This window comes from Rhipicephalus microplus, chromosome 2, assembly GCF_043290135.1.
Source record: "Rhipicephalus microplus isolate Deutch F79 chromosome 2, USDA_Rmic, whole genome shotgun sequence".
Taxonomy (NCBI): Eukaryota; Metazoa; Arthropoda; class Arachnida; order Ixodida; family Ixodidae; genus Rhipicephalus; species Rhipicephalus microplus.
The window spans coordinates 275,040,047-275,060,759 of NC_134701.1; the positions used below are offsets into that span (position 1 = coordinate 275,040,047).

The 20,713-nt window shown below is 43.5% G+C and overlaps 2 protein-coding genes across 2 annotated transcripts in view; one reads left to right on the forward strand and one right to left on the reverse strand.

The window, feature by feature from the left end:
• The first annotated feature begins 8,414 nt into the window (after window positions 1-8,414).
• On the forward strand, window positions 8,415-10,382 carry LOC119179003 (uncharacterized). Its single transcript, XM_037430088.2, has 8 exons — window positions 8,415-8,551; window positions 8,739-8,797; window positions 8,859-8,903; window positions 8,965-9,035; window positions 9,108-9,210; window positions 9,988-10,017; window positions 10,091-10,243; window positions 10,313-10,382. Exons 1-8 carry the CDS (start codon window positions 8,533-8,535, stop codon window positions 10,361-10,363), a joined length of 531 nt encoding a protein of 176 aa, XP_037285985.2. The 5' UTR covers window positions 8,415-8,532; the 3' UTR covers window positions 10,364-10,382.
• A 222-nt stretch (window positions 10,383-10,604) lies between these two features.
• Window positions 10,605-20,713, reverse strand: part of RnrL (Ribonucleoside diphosphate reductase large subunit) — a 28,690-nt gene continuing 18,581 nt past the window's right edge. Inside the window, exons 16-18 of the mRNA XM_037430081.2 lie at window positions 20,122-20,217; window positions 12,451-12,636; window positions 10,605-11,268 (exon numbers count right to left, since the gene is read on the reverse strand). Coding sequence (XP_037285978.2) covers window positions 11,116-11,268; window positions 12,451-12,636; window positions 20,122-20,217 — 435 coding nt within the window. The 3' untranslated portion in view covers window positions 10,605-11,115. The remainder of the gene's footprint in view (window positions 11,269-12,450; window positions 12,637-20,121; window positions 20,218-20,713) is intronic.

Below are 20,713 nucleotides of genomic sequence, written 5' to 3' on the forward strand. Positions count from 1 at the left end.
CTTTCCATGCTGCGAAAAAGGGCAGAAATTCCTGCTCCAGCCATATCAACCTGAAAATAAAGCAGTTTATTGTAGAAAATATGAAACCTAGCGGGATAAATGGAATGTACCTGTCATCATCTGGGGAACTGAACGGCATCCTGTTTTGGTCCCGGCTTACTACGTGGAAGGTTGTATTTCTTATGTTGTGTATGGTGAACCATTTAAATATCATTTCCATCAGCTCGATGGTTGGCAGGCAGTCTTCAAACCCGAAAATGCCAAATCTGCGGCCGTATTGTAAGAGGTATCGTAAGGCCGATGTCACCTAGAAACCAAGGAGACGCGACATATTAAAAATGATCGGAATTATTTAGAGAGAGGTTTCTAAGCTTGGACGTTCGTATACAGCAAGTGAGACGAGTTACAAGTGGCACTGCAGTCATCAATAACGTGCACTTTTAAGTGAGTTTGTGTTAGTGAACATATATTTATAGAAGCTCTAATGATACGTAATTATTGTGTGGTAAGCAATACGCGCAGGTACATTCGTTAAGAAAGGGAAATTGTATGTTCAGATAACCATGCGCTGTTAGCAGCAGCAGTAGCAGCAGCTCATGTGCATGTTTTTATGTGACCATACTGATAAATATGTTAGCAGTTATATACGTATTGAATTACATTTTCACCATTTGCTTCCGTTTGGGTTCTACAAACAAATAAACCAGAAACTAACATGAATATTCACGTATCGTTTGCGGTGAATTACTATTAAAAGGCAGTTTTTGTACTGCTTCATTTGAACGAAAAGCTGCAAAATTTTTTCTGCTTCTGCATGAACATTCACTTGACGTAATATGATGTAAAATGAGTTGTGGCGTAATATTAGCGCATAAAAGTTTGCCCGAGCGCGCCAAAGAATTTGAGAAGTATAAACGTCACTACTGATAGAAAACTGCGAGCATGATTCTAGCTCAATTAGATGTATTTTTTTGTGTAATACAGGTTGCAGGAAGCATACATAATTTACAGCTAACGAAAAGGCATTTCCTGCATGACCTGTGTGCGTCACGCATTGTGATGTCTACAAGGAATACAGAGAATCTGGGAGTGTGTGACACTAACGCTAAATGGGTTTACACCTTTTCTTATACATGCCTGTGGAGAGAACACTTCAACGGCCCTCTTCACGCTTAATTTCTCGAAGTTCGTCGGGTAAACGTGCTTCTGCGTAAGGTTCCGAACAAGCTTGAACGACGACTGTTTTTCTGTTATGTCCAGCAACTTTCTCAAATACGTGGGGCTGTAGTAATGCCCATTGTTGAACAGAACGCGTTTGGTGGACAACATCTGGTTGCGGAGATTTTTCAGGATGTGGCAGTGGTCAAAAGAAAGGAAGAGCCTCCGATTCATATCCATTGGATGTCTGCAACAACAACAAAAAAAAATGAATAAATAAATTGGAGAAAGGCGGCGTTTGCGGTGTGAATAATTAGTTGCATATACGGTTTTCTGTTTTTTACCAAAGTAATGTAAATGTTAGCCATTCGAAGGACGTGTGCGTTGTTAATTATTACCTTATTATAAAATTTCTCCACTCATGCCATGATCCTGCAGGTCTGTGTGTGTGTTTTATTGAGATTACCTACACCTTAAATCTTCCGAAACTTTAAGTATACTCACCCATTCATACAGTCGCATGCAGGTGCGCATACATTACGCAAACGCGTAACGTCAATTGATTTGTAAAGACGGGCTATTTACAGCGATTGTACTGTTGATAGCAATCTTGTTATGGACACGGCTTTCTTATATGGCAGCGCTGATTAAAAAAAAAGAAGGGGGGGGGGGGCTCTGATGCTGATACAGGCTTTTTTTTTGTGCGACCAAGTCTTTTTTTTTTTTTTTTTCACTCAAACACGGCATGCATGCGCGTGCATACATTGATTGATAGATATGTGGGGTTTAACGTCCCAAAACCACCATATTATTATGAGAGACACCGTAGTGAAGGGCTCCAGAAATTTCGACCACCTGGGGTTCTTTAACGTGCACCCAAATCTGAGAACGCGGGCCTACAACATTTCCGCCTCCATCGGAAAAGCAGCAGCCGCAGCTGGGATTCGATCCATGCATACATTGAGGGCACACTGCGAATACATATAAAAAAATATTTACACTAGGCATTGCGCACAGCTTAATGCGAGCTGAGAGCAAAAATATATACTTAGCAACTTACGGCACAACTGGCATCATACGACCATTCCCTAACATGGTGAACATCTTTTTGTTCGAAGCGTGGTTGTCAGCTACAAGTCGGACCACTTGGAATCCTGCTTCTTCGATGGACTTAATTACTTCAAGTGTTAGTTGATGCAGGTGGTCTCCTTTTACTGACTGCGTGAAATAATATCCCACGGGTAGCCTGAAAAAGATAAAAATTAGCAGTATTCTGTAGCGTCGGTGTCAGCTGGGCTTAAAATCTCACTCCGTTGGAGAGAGGAGGAGAGCCAATTGCTCATCTCGAGCGCTTGTCAAATAAGTGCACAATGCTAAAGTTGACTTGCCGGGGGAAAGGGGGGGGGGGAGCCCTCCTTAAAAAATAGAAGACGACTCCCCCTGCCCCTCCCCAGACTTTCAGCCCTGGTCGCGGAATAGCACATCATTGGTTAATTAAAGACAACGTTTTCTTTTTATATCTATAGGTGGGGTTAGTCTTTCAGTCACAGCGAAACGTATAGTGATAGACAAAGTGATGATTCACTTACGTGTAGTGCGTTGATAAGCCTACAAATACAAAGGCGAGAAGGTGTGTGGCCAGCTCGTTCTGAATGCCCACTTCTTTTTCTAGGCCTCCCATTTCGACTAGGCCATGGACTTTGTCTCCTTTTTTTTCGTACGTCAGTGCTTGCTTTAAAGACATTTCATCCACAATCAAAGAGCCCATTTTTTCCTAACAAAAAAAATGGGGGGGGGGGAATTCACTGTTAACAGACATGCGTTATATATCGGCGGAGACAGTTAATTATATAAATAACCTTCTTTGTTGTTCCGTACATGACCCATAATTTAACAGAAATGATTAGGGTTTAGAGCAAACATAGCGCACTGCCGTATACTCTTAAACAATACATCTTACGTTCGAGTAATCCTTGCCACAGGTCTGGTCCCTGTTTATTCACTTTAAATCACTTTTCATTCGGCTATACTAGCATGTATTTTGATCAGTCAAACACTGCCGCGTGCGCTGCTTCCTTCGTTATTCGCGTGCATATTGTAAATAATTCTGATCGAAGTAACGTACCCGTTCGGACAAGTGTGTGCTTTCCGTGTGCAGCCTTTGCTTCATTAGCGACGAAACAACTGCTCCAGTACAGTAGCCAATGTAACGCTTCAGTGTCATGCGACTTGGAAGGGTGAGGCACCCAGACCTCCGCAACATTTCGTACCCGCAGGGTGATTTAGCTTGCCACATTATGGCCTGCCTGATGGTCACCTCTTTCCAACGGTGATTTTTCTCACGCAGGCATTGCAATTGCTCCTTCAAAAATTCAGCCTTCTTGTCGTTCTCGTCCAGCATTTCCTGATGATGAAAGGGCAGTTGAAATGCGTAAATCACGCGCAAGATAACATACTGCAAGAAAGCGGAAGTGCAGGGGAGAATGGAAGCTTGACCCGCTGAAACATCGTAGAGCAGGGAATGCCGGCGCATCCAACAATTCGACATTTACGTACTGGACTTGCCCTTGTCAAGACAAGTTTAGATGTTGTGGGAGAGTGAGCAAACGTTCACACACACGCTACTAAAGGAGGCTGTTGCTGTCCTGACAAAGAATAGTGCACCTGATTGTCGAAACCTTGCATTTGGCATCATTCCTTATTCAACAATTCATAATCGCGAGAAAAGATATGCGTTTACTCTTAAGACAATAATAGATGTTTCATGTCACCACGTGGACATTCAATTGCAGCTATGCTACATTAATGAATTGCGCAACTTCAGACTTGCGTCATGTTCAGTAACCGGCCACCGACTCACACATACGGACTAGCGGAAACTGTTCACTTACACTTTCCAAACCATTCCTTCCTTTTTGAATGCAATGCTGCTCGCTCAAGTTTATAAGGCAGACATCACATGTGCGTCAAGCGTGGCTTCCTGTACGAGCATAAACCGATCGGCCCATAGCACCAACACAACACAGCTTGCAAATTACTGTCTTTCCAGTTGTCAGTCCAATGTCCTTAATTGTTTGCGACGACAGAAATTTGAACTCGTTGTTCGCAGGATAAAGGAATAAACTCGGGGTGCGCCAATCACGCAAGGGGGTACACACCGACCTTCGTATCTTAAACACTTGCTCATGTGCGCGCTTACCCACCAACCTTCTTTTATTCCGTGTCCTTATGTCAGGCCTACACCTTCGTATGACCAGAAAGATTGCCAGCATCGGCGTACACTAAAATGTCACGTAAATTTATATGAAGAAGAAAATCTATAAACAGAGTTTCTCTCGAGCAGACATCATGACAGCGGACTTGTCATCCTTAAGGCTATAATTGTATTTCAGTCTTTCAGAAAACAAGCCTGCTTGTCGAAACGCCGGCTCGAAACAACTTTGCTAAAACTACTGATTAAGCGAGTTGGTTCATGATTATTTTCAGTGTTTGTGTGTGTGTAAACAGCGATTAAAGAATGGGAACAACCCCTGTTCACAGGTTTTTTACTGCAAGCTTCCATCCTCCCCTTTCTGACGTTTCTTACAAAAAAGTATAGGGACACTAAGTTAATAGACTGATAAATGAGTACCTGATAATTCTCTATCGTTCCTGTTCCGATCATACGACTATTAGAACAGAAAAAATTAAGACTAGGTTTAATGTTCTGAGTTTGGCGAACAATCTTCGACACGTGCACGTCGCTTTATGTTGCGTCGCTCCTTGTGTACTTGGCCGCATTGGCTGAGAACATTTCTTTGAAACTTGCTACTTCAGACCTTGCATCTACTAACACAGCAGTCTTAGACATTACCTGAGGCCGTCAAAGTATGACGTCACTGCTAGCCGATGCGCGAGAACTTAAGGGTAGCATCGCCACCTTTACAATCTCTTATAGTTTCGAGAATTCCTTCGCTCACCGGACGTCCTCTCGTAGTACGGGTGATGTTGATAGAATTGACTTACTCCTAAATTGTTATTATGTTCAGAGTCATTTAAAATTAAGTGCGAATATAAAAGGATTAATATAACATTCGTCCACTGACGTAACTGCGTACCTGCAGCGTTAGAGCGCCATTCGCCTCGGCGAGGGCTTTCATCTCGAAAAAATCTTTCTTTAGCTTCTCTAGCTGTGAATGCAAATTACTGTTCATTTCTTTCAGCCTGCTGCACTTCCGCCGCAACGTCTTAGTTGCCGCGACCAGGGAGCGCATCTTCTTCAAACCGATCGACGTTTGCGACGTCATGGAGCGCCGCACTGGCCTCTTCTGGTGTTCCCCTTGTATAACTGAACTACAGTCCTCCATGTTGTCCTGACTTGATGGAAAATGCAACCACTCGGCCTCTTGTGCAGTTTCAATTGGGTTTTCAGAACTATATACTTCCCCAGGCTCCGCTGATGCTCGCTCTTCTTGAGAAGAATCTGCGTTGGACGTTCCCCTGTTAAGCCGAAAAAATAGCGAAGCATGACAGATATATTGTCCCGCTAAACGCATAAGGGAATACTGCTAACATTATTCTTATCCGTTGTTGTGTTAGACTTCAAGTTTTACTTACAGTATTTTTACTTGTATGGGTGCCAGCGTTGTTTCCCCCTGCGTTCGTTTTAGCCGCTTTTTCCGCGGCATTGGATCTTGCCCACGTGGATCAGGAGAAGCGGGAAATAAGGAAGGCACGGCTGTGGGCTTCAACATCTTCCTTTTCGTCACTGTTCTGTAATCTTCAGCGGTAAAATGCAGGCTGCATACCTTCGACCGGTCGCTGGGCTCCCAGCGATGCTTTCCTGAACCTTCATCAAAGGTAAAGGCGTATACGCATGGCTAGCAAGATTGCAAAATAACAGTCCATAACACCTTTTTTGTAATTAATTTTTCCAAAATGTAACAAGCCAAATGGGGAGGTTAAGAAAAAGCATAGCCACGATTTTATTCTGGGGAAGTACCTGTATACCCATTTAGTGCATTTTCATATTTTCTCGCAGCCTTTGTAAATGTCTTTTTAGATGACTACATTCGTCGATTGATGTTTAGTGATGGTACGTGGTCGAGTCCAGTGGCATACTTGAAGCCCTTTATTCGAAGAGCTCATTGGCTATACAAGGTTTCATAACAAAGCTGAATTTCCTAATGGCTGCTCAGTAACGAAGCGCGACCCAATACGACAGAGCCGAAACCGAGGCGCACTTGAGCGCCTTGGTCTTGGTTTAGAGCGCAAACCTCTAACCTGTACAATGACTCCGCCGTTGACGACGATGACTTCAGTGGTTTTTGTTCTTTTGCATTCTCCAAAACGAATCTTTGTCATGCATGATGTAATCTCAGATGCAGCACGCACATAAATAGAGTATCTGTCGCTGATTATTCCAGGTTCCTCATTTCGGTTTCACCGGCTGGGTCTCTTAACCCTCACAGAGCCGATGGGCTCATTGCACGAAGGACTTCAATTATGTCATTATACCCGACCGCCTGCCAGCCCTATATAGAGTGAACAGTTAATCGCCACATTTCGTTACCGGCGTAACGTTTCTAATTACCTTAAGTAAGCTTATACAGAAACGAACAAAGCTGTATGGGAAGATAGAAGTTTGAGATGAGAAATACATTTGACCAAATTCGGTCGCTAACTTCAGTGACACCCAGTGTTCAAGAGTTGTCCATCGCTAAACACACACACACACACACACACACACACACACACACACACACACACACACACACACACACACACACACACACACACACACACACACACACACACACACACACACACACACACACACACACACACACACACACACACACACACACACAGAGAGACAAACTGTGGAGGCAGCACGTAAATATTTCATATCATTAATTTTTTTATGGATTTCGGCGGCATTTGTTGAGGCAGCCTTCGGGAAGGGTGCTCGAACCCCTCGCAACCCACCGCTACGCATTTTTACATAATTTACAGATTTCGTATATTTACTTTTTTCTTGTGTGCTATATTTAAATTTCTTGGCACTATTTGTGGAGCCTGCCATATTAGCCGCGGTACTTTAAAAAAGCTTTCATGTTTTTTAGCTCAGTGAATTAGCATAACACACGGAAATAAAGTTTACTAAAGCACCCTGGTGCTTCTTGCTAGCTTGCAACTCGTTCTGAATTGAAACGACTCTCAAAAACACAAGACTCACCTTTTCTTCCAATTGCCTCGATCCATTCTTCCCGTATGTCTGTGGCAGGAAACTCGTGAAAACTTACTTTACTTTGTTTGCCTTGTTCCGATTTGCAATATGGCACGCAGCAATACACCATACTTACATTTGAGGTGTCAGCTCATCTAAAAAAAAAAAACTGCACGCGGCCACTATTAGAGCTGACTACTGCAGCTATCTGCCGTCTGCAAGTTTCTGCACACGACCTACTGTGTTTCTGCGTATCTTCTGCAATTTGTGTATGCGTATCGTCTGGAACCATCGTGATTCAGTGTGAACAATGAATGCCTAACAATAGTTTTTTTATCTCGTTGGACTACGTTTTCATTCAAGAAATATTTTCATAATAAATTTTCCTTCATTTGTAGAAAAGTTCCCGTCTGCTTGCCACTGTGACCCTTTGTGTGCTTTTTTTACGGTTCTATTTCTGCTTCAAACGTCCACACGAATGCAGCCAACTCTGACGAGGAATCATATCACTTTATTTGCCATATTTTACACATTCATACACAATTCATGCACAATAAGAACGATTTGCACTGCCACAGCGATGGCTGAAGCAGACGACAGCGAACAGGTGCTGCCTAGCGCCACGCCGCTCGTAGGTGACGGCCCTAGCGGCAGAAGGTATGAACTAGAACGTGGGCGCTGGAAGAGGTGCTCTCTGGGCAGGTCAGGAGTGTAGTAGGTCATGGTTTCAGCTATGGTGGCCCAATTCTAGCCACCATAGTTTCAGCTTTCGATCCGCAAGCTTGCGAGCAAGCCAGCGGCTCCCAATGCCACTACCACAACTGCACGTGGCCTCCGTGATACCGCTTGCACCTTTTAGTCACAGAGGCCAAGCATTACTCGATTCAAATTCCCCCGCCGGACGCTCAACTTAGCTCGAGAGTTTGTCAAGAATTGTATTCCAGCTATGCAACAGACAAAGTTACCATCGTATATTTGATCAAATTCATTTAGGTGTTGGTGTTTTGTGCTGGGGGCGTTCGCAAACTTATGGCTTGAAGTGCGGTGACGTCACTTCTTGTTTACTTTCATCAGGACTCTGCTTTCATCCACGATTCCATGTTTGTACTTGCTTCAACTAGTTTGAACAACTTTGGTCGGAATAATCAAATTGTTAGGCGACAGATATGGCTAAAGCCGCAAAAGGTAACTCCCTCAACCGTCTTACAGTTATATAAAGGCTATAGAGGCACATTTGAAGGTTCAAGGTTCGCCTACTTCAGCGGCACAACTAGCCACCATAGCACAACGGCTGAATCTCGTGGAGCTGTACTGCGAGCGGCGGTGGGCGTGGCTTACCTGAAAATTTGTTTTCGATGACACTCTTTCCCAGGTATAGCGGCGGCCGCCGAAGTGATCAGAAAACACCCGGTCGAAGTACAGAAAGCGCTGGTAATGTTGCGATTACGTCTGTCACTTTAGCAATAGCCAAAGCGCGCTGTTTGCATTTCAGATCGAGACGTGTTTTCAGTTCGATTCAGCGCTTACCCTCGAGGAGGTAAATAAATGACCCTCCGCTGTGCAACACCTGCCCAATTCGACGAAATGTGTCTTTGCAGAAAGCAAGGACCTGCCGTATGTCTCCAGAGGACCTGAACGCTGCGTACGAGGCCTCCAGGTGTTTGGTTTCGTGAGTGACGAAGTGCCACATATTGGCGCCGTGCGTTGCCGACTGTGTTCTTTATTTGTTACATATGCATAGGTCATTGCGGTTTCTGAAAGAGGCGCCCGCGACGTCCCTACTTGAAGACCTGCACTTGGACGCCGAAGTTATGGCGCTGTTGAAGGCGATGGCATCATCGAACGTACGAGTCTACTTACATTTCGTTATCACGTGGGCAACCGGAAACTAGTGTTTTGCCTTTGACATCTTCGACAGATAGCACGAATTCGATGGAAACAAAATGCTCGACGGCCGTGTGCTTAAATTTAGCTGCACGTTGAACTTAAGGCAGTCTACATTTCCAGAACCTTCCACCACGGCGTCTATAATGGTGTCGTGGATTTGGAACGTAAGAACCCCCACAATTACCGTTGGAAATCGCACCAGTGCGATTTGTCGAAGATTCCATTGTACTCTGCGTATTTTTCTTGCGGGCTAGGCGGTTGCTGCATCAGCCAATCAGAAGGAGCGATAATGTTTTGTTTGGTTCAGTTGACCTAGAATGTTTCTCGCGCCTACAATACGCGAGTACGTTCGCAGCCAAGGCAGACTCGCTGCAGAAAGCAAATGCCTGTTGCAGATTTCTCTACCGTCTCCTTTCACAGCATTGCATTTTTGCAAATAATTGGCCTGCTTTCTGGTAAGCAATTCTAGCGATATTTAAAGCTGTTTTCTGTTACTCCAAATGAAGGAGCCTGTGCAGCAATTTGGTGCAGTTTTCATTTTACATTCTTCTAGGCACTTCTGACAATTCCTGGATGGCTCATTCGAACCACAATGTCAGAAACGTAATTTGTGTGGCTAAAGTCTTGTTGACATTTTTGCGAACAGTAGCATACTTGAAGTTCTTTATTGTGCGACCGCTTTTGTACGATCGAGTTTTACTCTTGGCAAACAATGATTTCATATTACTTTGCAGGTGGGAAAGCCAGCTGGACCTTTGGGGAAGGTAAACAAAGGCAGATGGCAATTCTAAAAGCCATCTGTTAAGCATTCTTTCTTTCTTCTTTTGCCTACTTCAGCTGGTGAATGTCGAATGGAAGATAGGCGTTGCAGCCATGTCTGATCTTTGCAAGAACCTGAATTCTCCTTTTGTCATGCTTGAACTGACAGTGGAAGATTCCGCCAGCCACCGATCTCGTCACACTATTGAACTTACAGTCCCAGAATTCCAGGTACAAGCAGTGCATCAGCTTGAAATGTTTTTTTTCTTTATCAAATACTTTGCATTCATTCTATTCCAGAAATTTGCATCAACAATGCAAGAGCTTCACAGCGTTATGACAACTGTGTAAATAAAGAGGTCTTGACACACGGGTTTGGGAAAATCTATTTACTGCTCGATCGACAAAAAGTGAAAGATTGTAAAAGTAAGCAAGTAAAATACCTGTAAATGGTATATGGTGCATAATGAAATCGAATGCAAGTGTAAAAGACATACTTAAATGCACAACAAAGCTCAGTCACAAGACGCATGGGCAGTGATATGTTCATGAACAATGTTGCTGTGAACACTTAAAAGGCATGAACAGTGAACTGCAGCTTTCAAAAGGCTTGCTTTTTAAAAAAATTCTTTTTTCTTGCATTGTGTGTAAAATGTAAAGCAACAAAAAGAAAACTAAACTTGGCTCAAGTAAAATGCCTATGTCGACTTGCAACATAAATGCATTATTCATTGGATAACATATCACAAAATCAGGATGTCTATGAAGACGTCACGTGAAGAATTAAAATATGACACAAAATGCCCAAAAAAACTTCGCTCATGATGCAAAAACGAGAAAATGCTCAGCGATGACTTGCCGGCTGTTTGGTAAAAATTTAACAAAATATGTTCACATAGAAAGCAACACACCAAGACCATGTGTACAGGACACACTACACAAAATAAACAATTAGAGAAGGAACCTGGCTAAATGAACAAACCGTTACTTGGCAGGCACCTGCCAAATGTCGAGATGTGTGAAATGGATTCATGCATTACAATATGTTCCAATGCAATTAAAAAAAGTTGCATGGTAAAAGGTAGTCTGGAACCTCAAAGATATCATGCACTGCACATGAGGCACTCGTCCTTGTTTTTCAGTGAGCAGGCGATGCCATCCAGTTGCTTCTTCTTGAGTGCAGTCTTGTCTACTGTGAATTGGATTGCATTGGCTGCTGGTTTTGTCCTCAAGTAGTACATGCCAGTCTTCAGGCCCTGCAATTTGGACGGAAATTTTCGAGAGAGGGAAAAAAACAAACAGAAACACAAAAAACCTTAATTTGCTAGAAAAGGGATGCTCGGGGAGCTAAGACTAGCAAGATTCATCTGCCATCTCAACGCTATGTTTCCATCTTACAGTCCTTACAGTATTTCCCCATAAGACGGCGGGAAGAGGAAAACGGCGGGAAGAGGATCTCAGCGCTATGTTTCCATCTTGCAGTCCTTACAGTATTTCCCCATAAGACGGCGGGAAGAGGAAAACGGAAGCTTTAGATGAAAAAAATTTGTTTACTGGTTGTGTGCTCGCGTTGAAGTTTTAACAAGCGCACTCGTTTTCTTCAAGGCAAGTATGAAATTCAGCTCTATCCTAGCACAAGACAAGTACACTTGTGGCAATGTCAGCTCGAGCACACAACCTTTGTTAACAGAATTTTTTAGTGTGTAATGTTCGATTAGGATGAAGCAGGCAAAGGACACTGTTCTAAACAAAATTTTTCGATACAACTGCATTTTCCCTTCTCAACAATTTAAATCTTTCACAGCGACCATGTTCTACAACAGCAGAACATGCATGAGCACTAATGTTTAGGCTTGTGCGAATCGTGATTTCTGTCGAATAATTTCTAATCAAATTCGAAGAGTACATATATGACAAAATATAAATGAAAATGCACATATTTTTCAAGACTCAACTGATCTGCACAATATTTTTCTAAAAACTGAAACAAGGCCTGTGCAAATGCCATTCTTTTTGGTTCAGAAGAAGTGAAAACAACTTTGAATAGGAGCAGGACTTCACACTCTGTTAGAATGCCAGTGATGGCCTGTCCAAAATTTTCGAATATTTTTCGAATCAAAGGAAGTTTGAATACAGAAATATTCGTTCAAATATTTGCACAAGCCTACTAGTGTTGCCATTCTTGTGGCAGAAGATACCTGCCAAACATGCAGATTCGCGTTCCGTTTCACGGTCATTTCAAAACCTATACAGATGTTGAATATGAAAATAAGACTGCTGAGATTAGTTTCAGGCAGATCAGACAAGGAGCACTGCTGCTATAGACAGATACTGTTGGCTAACGTCAGTGATGGTTGTCACCAATTTCAGAATTTCAGCAGATGAACAATGACATTATGCCGCAATAAACGCGTGTTACCAGATGGTGACACTCTTACCAGTTTCCAGCCATAGAAGTGCATGCTTGTCAGCTTGGCATAGTTGGGCTGGGCTATGTGAACGTTAAGTGACTGGCTTTGGTCAATATATGCTCCACGGTCTGCGGCCATTCGCAGGACATTCTTTTGCGGAATTTCCCACACAGTGCGGTAAAGGGCCTTCAGGTCTTCAGGGATGTCCAAGTCCTGGGAGGAAGTGATAAAGCCAAAGTTGTTGTTTAGTGCACTAAAGGGAGATGTCCTGCACGCGTCAACACCTAGCCAACCTTACAGTATATTCGAGCCATCGGGACCAATGCTGCAAATTTAGTCTGTGCTCAAAGGGGCCCCGCAACTTTCAGCATGTTCAGAAAACGTTGCCAATCGATAGTCGAGGCAAACATTACAGCGCAGCATGTGGCCTGAAACATTTTCAAAGTGGGAAAGCACACTCGTCTAGACAAATGATGCCATAAATCCAAAGTTCAAAGCCGTTGACTGATTGGAACATAATGAGCTGCATGATTACTATGACCACTGCAAGGTGCCTGTAAGTGCACTCGTGGTCACACTGAAAATGAGCCACGTAATCGAAGATTACAGAAAAAAAAAGCTTGAAGTCATGACACACAATGACAATCAACACATCATCTTGCTTCTTTGTCATCTCCTTTGATGCGTAGCTTTCAACGTGCTCTCCAGTTCGAAAGAAGAGAGCGCCTGAAGTGAGAGACAAATCCCTGTAACTCCTCTCATATATGACGGTTATAAAAATTTTCGGCAGTCGATACACGAGGCAATACTCTTAATGAAGCCATTGGATGATTATCTGAGGGACCGACGCAGCGCCCTTTTAAGTACACACAGAAGCCATTCCTTCACTGCAAATCATCACAGATCCAATTAGGATTCTTTGAAAGCAGCTTTTGTGTTGCAGCATGCTTTAGCTAATGCTAACAGTGACCCAGTAGTTTGCCTAGGTTAGAAAAATGCCAGATAAATAGAAGCTATGCAATAATATGCCCAAATTTATGAAATATGCCAAATTTATGAAATAACAGCTTGAAAAATGTGTTCACTTATGCAATGACCCCAAACAATGACTGATTTATGCATTACATACACAGACACCACTGTACATCAGCAATGTGCTCTACCGTATTCATACTTGCCAAGTTCACGGATTCTGAATACGGGAGATTTCTGCAATGGGGCGGGGGAGCGGCTAGATTATCTCCACACTCATTTTTTTACACACACAAAAAAAAAACAACGAAAAACAAGTGGGAGATGGGGGAAGGAATGGTCCAAACACAAACATAGGCTTGGAGTGGCCGAACACACGAGGTTTCCAACTAAGGTGAAAGTCTCAAGGGGGAGTGCAAATACTCCCAAAATTTTGCGTCATCAAAACAACCAGCAAATTCTAGGTACGTATTTCCGTCAAAACAACTTGCGTATGTCTTCTTGGGACACGCATGAACGGACGAGACGGCGCAGCTGGCTGCTGCGAAAGCATGGGTCAAAGCTTTGCTCTCTACTAGATTCCTTGTACAGGAATGCCAAAACGTTTGTAGACTTTCTTCGACTTTATTGCTTTTAATCTATTCCTGCATTAGCCGCATGCCCTCGGAGCTCGTAGATCGCCATGGTGTCACCGGGATCGCAGCAAATGGTAGTTTCATTTTCCATCCGTGAGCACTGGCAGCGCACGTGCCTTCAAAACTAAGTCGTTTTATGCTATTCATGATAGCATCTGCGCAGTTTTGTCCACAGAGTTTGCGGAAAGCAGCGTTGCTTTGACTGGTCAGGCGTCATAATACGCATGCAGACTTTCAGAGTTCTGCCAGTAACAGCCATATGTGATCGTTTCAAGAACGACCGCGATTTCGTCCACAGCAGTTGTAGCAACTACAATGCGTGTGCTGGTCGCACACGTACTTCCAAAGCTTTGAGCATGCTGCTCTCGGCCTTCGTTCGTCGGTTTCGATACAAAAGCTCATATCACTTGCCGTGATTGGGAAAAATGCTCGTAACCATTAGCGCACCCAGGATTTCTCTCTGGGGAGGGGGTGTTGAAACTTCAGATGAAACTAAAGCACCACCATACTAAATAATTATTATAGATTATAATACCTGCAATATTAATAATAATAAATATGATTATTATCATCATTACTATTATTATGATTAGATATAACGAGATGACGATGACAGCAATCTTTAGACGGTTTTACCGGGAGACCTTGAATAGGCCAAGAAACAGTTCGATAAATCAGTGCATGTAGAAAACAAACGGGAAATCGAATAAAACAAGGCGTAACATAGTTCTCAACAGAGATGTCCAACAAATACTTATTTTTTCTAGCTTTTCAGCTAAGTTTAGTGATTCTGGTGCTGGCGTGTCGGCTGGCTTGCAGTCATACATTGCTGTTTAAAAGGAATATGACTACTATGGTAGAGCGAACAAAAGAAATGCAACAAAGACACACGGCAACACCTGGTGCAGTGTGCCTTTCTTGTGTGCCAATGATTGTAAATTTTGTCTTTTTACCTGAGTACCGTATTTACTTGCATAATGGGCGCACTCGCATAATAGGCGCACCCCTAGTTTGGTCGCGGAAAATTCGATGTTTTTTTAATTCCGCGCATAATAGGCGCACCCCGAACTTGGCCGTGATCAGAAACGATTCTACCCCCCAGCGGTACAGTTGGAACGCGGTCCCCGAACCCTGAAGAAAAAAAGAAGGCAAATCGACGAGCAAATAAAAAAAATTCGAAGTGCAACGACCTAACCAACGTGTTTGTCGAAATAAATCTTGAAAAAAAAAAAAAAAGCGTCCATGAGCGAGAAAAAAAAAACGGCTGTTCCATCAATTACTGATACCCCCCAAATCGCCGCGCTTTTTGGAGGTCACGTGTACAACGTGACCTCCAAGAGAAAAGGAAAGAAAAAAAAGAGAAAAAGAAAGAAAAAGAAAGAAACGCCATTTTGCAAGCGGTGTGCGTATGTTGTGGTCATGTATTGAACTTTGGTTCCACCATGGGGAAGTACGCGAGCTACACGGCTGGGTTTAAACTGAAGGCAGTGCAGTACGCGCTGGAGCACGGCAACCGGGCTGCAAGCAGGCATTTCGGCATTGGAGAAACCAGTATTCGGTACTGGAGGGACCAAGAAGAAAAACTTAAGGCGACGAAGAAGACACGACGGGCTTTCCGCCGTGCCAAGACCGGCAGGCATCCGAACGTCGAAGAGCAACTGGTCCGGCATATACTGGAGCTACGACAAGACGGCTGTGCTGTGTCGTTGGATATTGTGCAGACTGAGGTGTGCAGAATAGCCCGAGCGCAGGGCATCGAAGCAAAAGAGTTCAAAGCCAGCTCCGGATGGACAACTCGTTTCATGCGGCGCCATGGCCTCGCACTGCGAAGGCGGACCCCCTTGTGCCAGCGCTTGCCCGCAGCATATGAGGACAAAGTGGTGGACTTCCACAGTTTTGTTATAAAGCTCCGACAGCAGAAAGACTTCGTTTTGTCCCCGATCGGCAACGCTGATCAGAACCCCCTTTGCTTTGATATGCCGTGGAACACGACAGTGGAGGAGAAAGGTGCACGGAGCGTCATCGTCAGAACGTCTGGCGCTGATAAACAACGATGCACCGTAATGCTGGCGGTGACAGCGGATGGGCGTAAGCTACCGCCTTACGTTATTTTTAAACGTAAGATGCTCCCAAAGGCAAAATTCCCTCAAGGCATCTACGTCATAGTCCAGGAAAAAGGCTGGATGAGCGCGGAACTCATGGTGGATTGGGTGAAAACAGTCTGGGGTCGGCGGCCGGGTGGTCTGTTGTTGCCGTCCATGCTTGTCCTGGACAGTTTTCGTGGGCACCTAGTAGACCGCGTACGAGATGAGCTAAAGGAGCTGCGCACAGATCTGGCAGTGATTCCGGGCGGCCTCACATCGATACTGCAGCCTTTGGACGTGTCCTTGAATAAACCTTTCAAGGACAATGTTCGAAGGCTGTACACCACCTGGATGGCTGGAGGACAACATCAGCTGACTCCAGGTGGTAAGATTAAGAGGCCGCCTGTGGAAATGCTGTGCGCTTGGATCGTGGAAGCGTGGCAGGCGATCTCCGACGAAGTCGCCAGGAAAAGCTTCAAGAAGACGGGTATCTCGAACGCACTGGATGCGAGTGAGGATGACATGTCGTGGGGTGCGGATGATTCGGACACTGAAAACGAATCCCCGCTCGGCGAGGATGAATGTGTGATCTCCGACTCGGACTCCGAATAGGGAAAAGGAGGAACAGCTACGACTTTTGTGTAAATAAAATTTACGTGTGTGTGTGCAGTTGATGGCTCTCGCTTGTTCATTAAAAGGTATGCAGGTATGTTTGTTTTATGCTGAATTAATTGGTAAACGATAAAGTCGCCTTTTACTTGACAAGTGTGCAGATTTAAAGCGCGAGAACCGAGTTGAAAAAATTTTCGAAAATTTTACCCCGCGTAATTGGCACACCCCTAACTTCGAGCTGGATTTTCTGAAAAAAAAGTGCGCCTATTATGCGAGTAAATACGGCAGTTAGTAAATGCAATACAAACAAGCCCCATTGTAAACTTTAGCAGTTAAAGAACTGCAACTGAGAATTTTCCGGATAATGCAAACAGAATATCCTATATATTTAACTTCCCTTGAGCCTCGCCAGACTACAAATATGAAAGTGCACCGTAAATATTTATTATAAGCTTTGCGGTATTGATTATAAAAAGTATATACAGCTCAATGCAGCGCACATGTAGTAATAATCCCAGCTTACGGATCAACTGCATCGTAACTACACTTACTGATTCGCAATGTCATTTGGGTGCTCAAGTTTGGCGACTGAAGCATCCTCAGTGATGACTAATCGATGGACGCATCCGACGGCGGTATGTGCCAAGTAATCGCTTCCTTTTTGGCTTATTGACTATTTAACACTTTCCTGTCCACAGGAAAATAAACAGTTTTTGGGCGATTTAGTAAATTTCTTTTACTGGTACATTACATGCTTTATATCATAATGTATAGATCAATTTTAAGCAGAAGGATTGTGCTTTATAATTTTCAAACAAACTTTTCTTAATTTTTGTAGAAAAATATTCAAGGAAAATATTTGCATGAAAAACGAGAAAACGCCGTAAAATCATGGATGCTGCTTTGCAACAACGCAACCTAAAAAAATTTCCAAATATACATTTTAAAGAAGAATACTATCTACAACATTACTACAAATGTGAACTTTATATCTGTACAAGTTAATTTTATCAAAAAAAAAAGGTAAGCCATAGTGGCTCTTACGAAGCGCCGCGCGGCACTGCTGAACGTAATGCAGAGGTTAACACCCGGCCGTCTTCTCGCGCAAAACTCCACTCTCTGTGCCGCCGCCAATAGGTGATCCCATCCAAACGACGTTTACACCCTGCAGATAAGAACTGTGACCTTTAGAATACACCGGGTGTCTTTAGATCTGATCATCGCGGCGATGAAATGGTTCGGAGTAGAAAACCGAACCAACCGGCGGATACCTATCGACAGTCCGGGGCTACATGACGCACTTTCGCTGTCCGTGCAAAAGTCTGACGAATCAGTCATTTTCCGAGCCTTCGCTGCTACCACCATGACAAAATTCTCATGCAGATTCACCAGAATCCGTTGAAATTCTACATTTCTGAGGGGCAGTCACGTGCGACGTCGACGCTATGTCAGAAACAACAAGCGCTTATCTAGCGCGACGTCTAAAAGGCGCTTTGAAAATCCCTCATGCGGCCAAAAAAGAAAACACAAAAGCGAAACTAGAGAAAGAGTTCTCCTTTTATGCACTGGATTACGCTAGTTGTCCCAGAGCGCTCCGAACGCGAGAAAATATTTATTGAAGCCCGGCAGTATACTGTTGATGAGGATAGGCGCGGACAGGAAAGTGTTAAAGGAAAACAAGCTACATGATGGACACAATTTATGTTCACTATAATGTAAAAGATTGCATAAAGAGTAACGAAACTGCCACCGGCATCGAAACTGGAAATGGGCGCCACGTGTTTCACTTCTATAGCGAGTAAGGCCATTGAATGAACTTGCCTATCATTTCTATAAAATTACCTTCATGACTTTTTATTTGAAGTTGCACATTTAAAGCAACATGAGCGTAATGTTTTTACTTTGCAGCTTCGTCACATTACACCCTTAGGGCCATTAAATCAAGCCTTGTGAGGCCGATAATTTAGTTGTATGTAAGCACTTGAGATAGTCTCTAATTGCATTAAGAGCATCCAAGTGAACCAGGTATTTGCATGCATAGAAGTCAGTGCAGTAGATTTGCCCGTGTGAACCAGATAATGTCATAAACGGTGAACAACACTGCGAACTCTTGTTCTGAACATACATGTATGAAAGGGAAACAAGACAACCACCTGTTTGTAGCACGAAGCCACAAGGAAATTTATATGGATTTCTCAGAAACAAAGCCTCTTAGTTGCTGAAAAATTCGTCCTGGTATGTGGTTCGAACCAGGACCAACACCTATCTGGGGCGGTCGCTCTGCCAATTGAGCTGACCAGGAAGCTAGCATTTGGCAGCGCGAGGGTGTATTCATCGACAACTCGAAGCACATGGACGCAAGTATTACAAATGTATGTAGCAATGTTGCTCATCAGCAACACACATGTAAGTAGTATTGCATACACAGCTAATTGAGCTGCTTGATGTAATACATTTTGAAGTGACATGAACTGTGCACCGAAGCCAAATCACGCAGGGCATTGTCATTGTACGCAGCCCCTCTTAGACTTCCACCAAGAATAAAGTAAGAACGGTCAGACTGACGGCTCGTGAAATCACCTTTTTTTTGTACAAAGCTCCTTCACTGGAAGTGAACACGGCTCCAGCCACAGAGCATGCGGTTTCCGCTCTCAGTATGGAAGTAGATATGTGAATACGACATAAATAATGAAATAAATCAGGCAATTCTACCCTCAAGCCACTTCTTGGATTGAAACGACAACTTAAGGGGGAGGGGTCAACCTCTGGTGGGGGGAATTAAAACCCCCATATTTCCGACCCCTTCGGTGCTCCACTGACGTAGGTGACTCGGCGAAAAGGACATTGGGGCATAATTGGCTGGTGAATTTCACGAGTTCGTATCTGCCGTGGCTTCGCATCACTGAAATTTTACTGTACGTTTAGATGAACGCCTCCTAAATTTGTTCATAATAAAATGTGGTAGCTTCGCAAAAAGCCTAAAGTGGATTGACCTGCATTTCTGCCAATGCGGCCAGGTCACGCACAGAAATTTCGATTTCTGGGAGAGATTTTCATGACAACCGTACAAACAGAAGACGCGGTCGAAATCTGGGAGTTTCCCGGACACTCCGCGAGACTTGGTAGGTATGCTGTTTTAACTGCTATATGTATGCTATTCCACATGTTCAGGCTGTTCTGCACAGAAATCATGCAAGTCATGAGCCAGGCTTCAGAAACGAGATTAGAAAGACAGCTTTTTGCAGTGCTGCATGAAGCCACGGCATAAATGATTGTCTACATAAACAAATGAACAATTAGCAATATAAACAATAGGATTAATAAAAAGAAAGCCAATTTTCCTTTACACAGCCTCTGAAAGTTGACTGTACAATGTGAGAACACTTTATGCATACCTGAACAGAGCCATTGTTGGCAATGAGGTCATTCTTCAATGATTCATTCCACAGGCCCCTGTCTGTGAGGTCTTTGAGAAGGTGCTGATTAACAACCTGTGGGTGGAAAAAAAAAAGCAAGCACTTTGTTCTATGAGCTCCCATAGTGCTGAAACGAAATGGCTCAACTTTGCACCTCCACACATATGAAATGTAGTATTACACAGATGCAATGCCCTTTCAAGATGCCCCTTTAATATAAAATACCAGTGAGCATTAACAAGAAAAATTTGAATGAGAAAAGGCTGATTTATCGATTGCACCCCATAGGTCAGGTAGAACAGGAGCTAGATTAACTTTAACCAGCTAGCTTTTTAGTGCCCTCAGGTGTGTACTGAAGTGATGTAGCTAGGGGTGGGCAAATTTGAGATTCAAAGCGAATGGTGATTTGGCTGAACTATTTCAAATCGAATATTTATAATAGTACATTTCATGTTTTATGAAAAAAATTAGCATTTTCGTCATGACCCAATTAACTTGCACAATAGTTCTAAGAATCAGAACAAGGCATGTGTAAACGTAAACTTTTTGGTTCAAAGTGAAGGGAAACCAA